Below are 7621 nucleotides of genomic sequence, written 5' to 3' on the forward strand. Positions count from 1 at the left end.
GGAGTTCTGCAAAGAACTTTAAGAGCTGATCCTAAAATTCCAAATGAAAAAGGAAAGAGCCAAGACTGGCCAAGAAGTTTTTGAAGTCCAATAAGAACATATAAACAATAAGGACACATGATAGAATTTCCCCTATCATGCATCACTTCTTATTATAAAGTTATAGTAGTAAGACAGGGTGGTATTAAATATTAACAAAGGGACAAGCGGATAGACCAAAAGAATAGAACAGAGATCTAGGAGAGACCACAAATAGAGATCATGCATATGGAAACAATACGTGTGACAGATTTGCCATCACAGATCAATAAAAAAAAAGTAGATATTTGTGCAAATCACTGACTATCCATTAGGGGAAAGAATAATAAAATTAGATTCCTATCCCACACCATATTCAGAATTAAATTCCAACTGATATAAAGACCTCACTATGAAAAGAAAATATAAAAAGTTTTGGGAGAAAATAAGAGACAATATCTTTATGAGCTAAGGGTTGGGGACATTTTCTTAAATGAAGACATAGAAATTATATAACCAAAAAAAGCTGGAGAAATATAACCATATAAAGTTTAAAACTGTGTACATGAAAAGATAGTATAAAAATAGTAAACAGACAAGTCACAGACCAGAAGATATTTGTATCATATATATCAAAGAATTTTCAGGCATAATGTAATATAAATTCCTAAAAATTAAAAACTTAAAGACAAGCCCAATAGAAAAATGGGTAAAGGAAGAAGTAGGCAATTTACAGAAGAAAAAGCCTGAAGGCTAAGAAATATAAAAATATGGCCAATGTTTCAGAAAATCAGGAGTTCAAATTTAAACAACCAACCACCAGATTGGAAAAAATGAACATCTGCCAATTCCAGGTATTGGGAAGGATGTAGAACAATGAAAACCCTCACTACACAGAGAAAAAGAAATTGCAAATGACACCACCATTTTGGAAATTAATTTCATAATAAATTTGAAAATGTGTACATTCTTCCTAGGTACACATTGAAAATATTAGTATTTGTTTCTCAATGTAATCCTGTATATATGCTAAAATGAACAGAGCTACATGTAATAATAAATATTATTACAATATATAATAAACATAATGCTAAACTACAAAAGCAAGTTGCGGAAGGATGCATATAGCATGATACTATTTCCTAAGACTTTAAACATTCTCATTATTGGTAGACACAATACACATGCATCAATATATAAAGACAGATTCGGGTTATGATTACCTCTGGGGAGAAAGGGAGAGAGCAGGGTTAGTGAGGATACATAGAAGGCTTCTATTATATCTGTAATAGTCTAACTCAGAAATAGGTGCAGAGGAATTTGTAATATATATTTATATATATAACCTGAGCGTGAGATTCGCCAAGATAATTTGGAGAGTGAGAAGTCAAGAAAGTGCCACATTTTGTATCAAGATTCACTATAAAGTTACAGTAATTAAGTTAGGATGGGGAATTCCCTGGTGGTCCAGTGGTTAGGACTCTGCGCTTTCACTGCCGAGGACCTGGGTTTGATCCCTGGACGGGGAACTAAGAGCCTGCAAGCCAGCTGCTTGCTAGGCCAAAAAAAAAAAAGCACAAGGAGAAACAAATAGTGCAAACGAACAGAATAGAGAAAGAATCACTGGAGGAGGGGCACTGCTACAAACCCAGAGACCTCAGAGCCCGTAAGTGACTTGGGCAGCAGGCTCATGTGAGAACTCTCTCCGGGATGGCCCGTCCTGATGCTTGGAAACCCCGAATCCTCTCTTACTCCTCCTCTGTATAACCTCAGCTTCTTTCTCGGACGCACTCTCTCTCTCTTTCTCATTTACTCATCCTCCCTCAAACTTTGGGAGTTTGAATCCCAACTCTGCCTCTTAACAGCTGGCCCCCCAAGCCTCCGATTCTTCATCTGTAAAGCAGCAATGACACCACCAGCCTCATCACGGAGTCAGGTCTGTAAACGACGGTGCCGGGCAGCTAGTCCTCATCCTCTCCCTCCTCTTCCTCTTCTTCTCCCTCATCCTCTCCCTCCTCTGGTGAGGGCTGAGTCCCACCCGCTTCCCCTCTCCAGCCTGGGCACACCTTCGGCAGCAGTGAGAACTGTTCCCCTCCCCCAGCTTGTAAGCAGGGTCACCTCATCCTGCACTGGATCCTGAAAGGAAGCCTCAGGGGTGTGGGGGGCCCCCAGGGGTGAGATGAAGGGGAGAAGAGCCAGGGCCAGGGGACTTAAGGGCACAGGTCTCCCTGAGGAGTTAGGGCAGGAGAGGACTTAGGACTCAGGTTGGAAGGGGCCCTAGAACTTCCAGCCCTGCTCCTCACCCGGGCAGATAGAGGAGGGGGCGGGCATGGGAAGCCCCCAAAGTCTGGGCTCTGCACTTGGAACTCTTACTGCTAGACTGCCCTGTGATGGTTGTTAAAAGAGAGGTCAGAATTCCCTGGCTGTCCAGTGGTCAGGACTCTGCGCTTTCACTGCCAGGGACCAGGTTCAATCCCTGGTCAGGAAACAAGAGAGGTCTCCAAGGGGTAACTTGGGGGTTTCCCACAAAGAGCAAAATGTGCTGTTTTGAGAACAAAGATATGAGGGAGTCTTTTCACCGTGTGTTCTTTTATATCTACTGAACTTTGAACTTGCTCATTTATTACCTCTTTAAAAAAATTTTTTTTTTAATTTTTAGTAAATAACAGAGGTGGAGTCTGGGGTCAGGCTTACCTATGTCTAAATCCCACTGCTGCCTCCTAGCTGTGGCATATCAGGCAAATTTCTTAACCTCTCTGAGCCCATATCGAAACATAGCTGTAAAAGGAGCATAACAGCATCTCTCTACTTCATAAAGGCACCACATAATTAAATAAGATAATACTTACAAAAGCAGGGAGTATGATGTCTGACCCATGATAGGCATGTGATAAATGCTTGCTGGCTTTTATCATCAGCGTGTGTGGAGTCCCAGGGCCATCAGGAAGGCAGCAGTCAGCTAGGAAAGGCATCCCCTCGCATCACGCTGCATGATGTGGCCAGGACCCCCAGCTCTGCTCCCGGCTGCCCACCCCCCACCCCAGTGCACAAGCAGGGCCCAAGGGGGAAGGTGAGAAATGGTGATGTTGTTACTGACGGGACCTAGCCCCTGCCCCAGCTAAGCAGTACCAGCCAAGAATCTTGAGGACCTGTCTGGGGGTGTGACAAGTTTCTATGATATACATGTGTGACTGCATCAAGCTCTGTGTGTGTGTGTGTGTGTGTGTGTGTGTGTGTGTGTGTGTGTGTGTGTGTGTGGAGTAGGTTTGCTTGCCGCAACTAAATGCAGGGTCTTTCAAGTCTGGGTTTCTTGTGTCCTGCAAGGGTTCACATATTGTGTGCGCTAGTGCCATTGTACATGCTGTATGTCTGTAAGGATGTGTGTTTCATCCTGTGAGCAACGATATATGTCCTATGAGGGACTATTGCGTCCGTTGTGACTGTGCGTGTATTGTGTGTAGTGAGGGGTCACGAGTTGGGTCAGCGAGTGTCATGGGTCTGTTGTATGGTGTGTATTTGTGAGGGGCCATGAATGGTGTCTGTGGCCGATGAGGGTGTGTTCTCTGTGAAGTGTGTGAGGGAATGCCACATGTGCTGGTGCTTGTGTGTGTTAAACGTCTGAGGGGTGAAAGGATGTGTGCTGTGTCTGTGAGTGACAAAGGGGGTCGTGTGTCCATGAGAGGGTGCTGATGGGCGCAAAATCCAATGTAACCCAGCTCTGCGGACCCCTCCAGAGCTGACCAGCCTCAAGGATTCTGCGGAGCAGCCAGACACAGCAGCCAAGCCTGACCCTCTCACCCAGGCCACCAGCCACTTACCTGAGAAACTGCAGGGACGGTGGTCTAGGAGGTGACAAAGAGGCCGAGGGGGAGGTAGGGGCCACTGAGAGCATGTTTCCTGCCGGCATCTCAGGGGACTCAGGAAGTGCGGCAGGGAACCGAGAGGTGGCAGAAGGCGGGCCCAGACCCAGGTGCATGACTCACTGTACGCTCCAATCCCGGGTTAGCAGTGGCAGATAAAGGATTACAGAAGGCCTGCCTGAGGCTCTGCTGGGTGGACACAAGGCCAGGAAGCCAGCTCCTTGGGTGGGGCCCCGACTCCAACGTCACCAAGAATACTCACATCCAGCAGGGAGTCTCTCAGCCAGCAACACTGGGCTTGTTCACCCAACGCGGAGCGCCTCCGGGAGGAAGGGCTGGGCTTGGGCTGGGCTTGGGCTGGCCGAGGAGGGAGGAACTGGGTTCCTTGTCTGAGGGGAAGATGGGCCCTGACCTAGGGAAGGTCTCAGCCATGTTTCAGGAGCCCGAGCTTCAGTGGGTGCAGCCCTAACTCCAGTGAGCCCCACAATGCTAGAAAATGCCCGAAGCTGCTTTCAGAAGATAGCCGTCTGAGAGGATGCACAGCCAGCCTTGCCCACAGGAATCCACAGTCCCATAAGTGTGACAACCTGCCACAAGTGCCCCCAACCAAGGAGGAGACAGCCTGCCCTCGGGAATGCCCAGTCTGTTAGAAAAATCTCTGCCTGCCACCCCCTTGTGAGGGGAGACGCAGCATCCCTGCTCTCATAAGCCCCCAGTCTGAGGGAGAAGACAGATCCTTGCTCTGAGGAGTACCTAGTCTGACCATGGCAAAGCACCACAATTTTGTCAAAGCCTAGGACTGTGCCTGGGCTCCGACTTCACACGTCCTGTGCTGAGAATTACTCCTTATCTCCACCTCCACCCCCCACCCCACCATCCCAAAATATTAGATTGGGCTCAGCAGGAAGCAGAGGTATCAGTCCACAGAGAAAAGCAAGCTGGGCCCTGGCATAGGTGGACAGTCTCAAATACTAGCTCTAAGAATCTACGAGACCAGGGTTTGACCACTGCCTCTGGTCTTCAGCTGGAACCCACTTGGAGCCTCAGTTTCCTGGGACAGTAACAGCCACACATACTCCCTCCATTAGACCTGGCATGATGCCTGGCACATAATAGGAACTCAGTAAGCGAAAATCACTTTATTTACCCAAGTTCCTGCCTGGTGTCCCAGAATTGGAAGTCAAATCCTTTTTCCACGCCAGACTCAGTTGGAGAACTTGTTAAAATGAAGGTTTAAAAAAATAGCAGGTTTGGGACTTCCCTGGTGGCCAGCGCAGTGGTTAAGAATCCTCCTGCCAATGCAGGGGACATGGGTTCCATCCCTGGGCTGGGAAGATCCCACATGCCATGGAGCAATTAAGCCCATGCACCACAACAAGAAAAGCCACCACAATGAGAAGCCCACATGCACTGCAAAGAAAAGTAGCTCCCGCTCACGCAACTAGAGAAAGCCTGTGCGCAGCAATGAAGACCCAATGCAGCCAAAAATCAATTAATTACCAAAAAAAAAAAAAAAAAAAGGCAGATTCTCAGATTCTACTTCAAGAGAGATTGTGAATCAGCAGTGCTGGTCATGGGACCCAGGAAATGAATTTTTAACAAGCACCCAGGTGACTCCAAGGTAGCAGGTCCATGTTGCAGGAAGTCAGAGACTGGGCAAGGAGAACCCTGAGGGCTCTTTCTAGCCATGCTTACCTGTCTGAGCCACAGGTGTAGGGTGAGGGTTTTGGCATCTCTGGCAGAACCCCAAGCTCTCCCCACCCCCTACCTCCTGGTGGACTGGCTGTCCCTGCCCAGTGCTGGCTGAGTTAACCATGGAGTTTGTTAAAGATCCAGCTGTCTGTCTCCTCCAGCCTGAATCCTCAATCAGAATCTTAAGGGATACCAGAGAATGTTTTTTGGTTTGGGTTGTTTTTTTTTTAATATTTATTTACTGTTTATTTATTTTGGTTGCACCGGGTCTTAGCTGCAGCACAAGGGATCTTCATTGCGACATGTGGGCTTCTTAGTTGCGGCATGCGTGTGGGATCTAGTTTCCCGACCAGGGATCGAACCGGAGCCCCCTGCATTGGGAGCGTGAAGTCTTACCCCCTGGACCACCAGGGAAATTTCGAAAATGTTTTTTAACAAGTTTCCATCCTCTGTTCTTCCACCCAATTTTTGGAGCAAGGATCACCCTGCCGGAGGAGAGGGCAGAGAGGAGTACCCACTGTGCACCCTGCTGTGCCGAGCAGCGGGTTCCCTGACCTCCTTAACCCCTCAGCACAGCGGAGCTATTTCCTACCCTCATTTTACCAAAGAAGAGGAAGCTAAAACCCAGAGAGGCAAAATGACCAGCCAGGATTACAGAGCCAGTCGGGGCAGAGCAGCCACTCGGCAAGGTGACTCAAGTCCCCCCTGAGATCTTTCCTCAGGGCCGCCGGATGTCCCCACTATTCCCAAGTCAAATGAGGAGCAAGGATGACCTCTAGCAAGGGGACAGATGAAGCAGATGTGCTTGATGAATGTGGGGGTGGGGAAAGGGAGAAGGAAATGGAGAGGGACGAACCCTGACTCACTGAGGTTCCACCCAGTGCAGGCCCAGACTCATCCACGGCCACACACACACACACACACACATCACACTCTGACCTCCACTGGGGTCAGTGAGAGGGACCAGAAGGTGGGGCCCAGCTGCAGCGGGCCCCAGACTGCCACCGAGAGGCCACAGCCCCAGGGGAGGGATGTTGAGGGGATGGGGGTGGGTTATCTGGACTGATGCTTTAGGTGGTTACACCTCGTTTTAAAGGGACAATTCCCACTTGACATGTGAGGAAGCTGAGGCTTAAATGCCCAGATGCTACACCTACCTGTCTGGCTCAGCCCCCGGTAGCCCACAGGCAGCAGTGAGCTGCACACTGGGAGGTGTGGGAGTGCTGGGATCCGCTTCATTCTTCACAGCAGACTGCAGGAAGAAGAGCGAAGCGCTCATCCAGCCTTTCGTTCTTTCTGGGCCCTGGCGCTCCTCTAGCCAGCCTTTCCTGCACAAGAAGCCCTTTAACCTTGAAGGGGCTGGACCAGCTGCCACGACCACGCCCTGGTGGCATCTTGAGTAACGCAGCTGGTTCAATGCCAACGCACAACGCCCAATGCACACCTCTCTCTCGGGCCAGGTCACGGCTGAAAAGATGGCCCTGAGCAGGGTTATGGGAATGGACTGGGACCACTCCTGACCTTCCAAGTGGGTCTGTGGCTATCGTGTGCCAGAAAGGAAACGGGAAGGTGTTAGTTCGTCTGGGAAAAGAGGATGTCGTGGCTGAAACCCAAACTTCTTATTATGACTTTCTGATCTCCCTGGTCTCACCTCACCCCACGTTTCTGCTCCAGGCGAGACAAAGAGTGTTCAGTTTCATGAATGCACTACATTCTTACCTCCGGGTCTTTGCACACACTGTTCCCTCTGAAGGAAACATCTTCCCCTCAAGTCCTACACCACCTATGCCAGTCAATCTCCCTTTCTTCCCTCCTTGCCAACAAGACTATACTGGAAATAGTAGATGTCCAGTCCCAAGGGGCAAGTCCTGGTCTATGGCCTGCCCATTCTCCTTTGCTGCTTATCCAGAGTTACAGTTAGAGGTGGCCACGTCATGCATGTGTGGGCCAATGACACCTTTGGGAGAAAGTTTTGCTTCCTGGAAGACTTCTTTCTGCCTGGCAGTTGGTATGGGGTGTGGTGCTGCCACCACCTTCTGAGGCTCTGGAAC

The 7621-nt window shown here is 49.0% G+C and overlaps 1 protein-coding gene across 8 annotated transcripts in view; it reads right to left on the minus strand.

Annotated features, from left to right (window-relative positions):
* The window catches only part of PTAFR (platelet activating factor receptor), a 49007-nt gene extending 42142 nt beyond the window's left edge, over positions 1–6865 (minus strand). For 2 of the 8 annotated variants that reach the window (XM_057702315.1, XM_057702329.1), the window contains exons 1-2: positions 6728–6768; positions 3837–4067 (exon numbers count right to left, since the gene is read on the minus strand). Coding sequence is in view for 4 of the 8 variants with exons in the window: in XM_057702297.1 (XP_057558280.1) it covers positions 6728–6849 (122 nt within the window). In the remaining 4 variants the exon portion in view is untranslated. Of the gene's footprint in view, positions 1–2867; positions 2980–3836; positions 4068–6727 lie in introns of those variants that run through there. The other 6 variants (XM_057702287.1, XM_057702278.1, XM_057702297.1 and 3 more) reach the window with 6 other exon arrangements.
* Between the last annotated feature and the right edge of the window lie 756 nt (positions 6866–7621).

The sequence above is a fragment of the Hippopotamus amphibius genome, chromosome 1, assembly GCF_030028045.1.
Source record: "Hippopotamus amphibius kiboko isolate mHipAmp2 chromosome 1, mHipAmp2.hap2, whole genome shotgun sequence".
Classification (NCBI taxonomy): Eukaryota; Metazoa; Chordata; class Mammalia; order Artiodactyla; family Hippopotamidae; genus Hippopotamus; species Hippopotamus amphibius.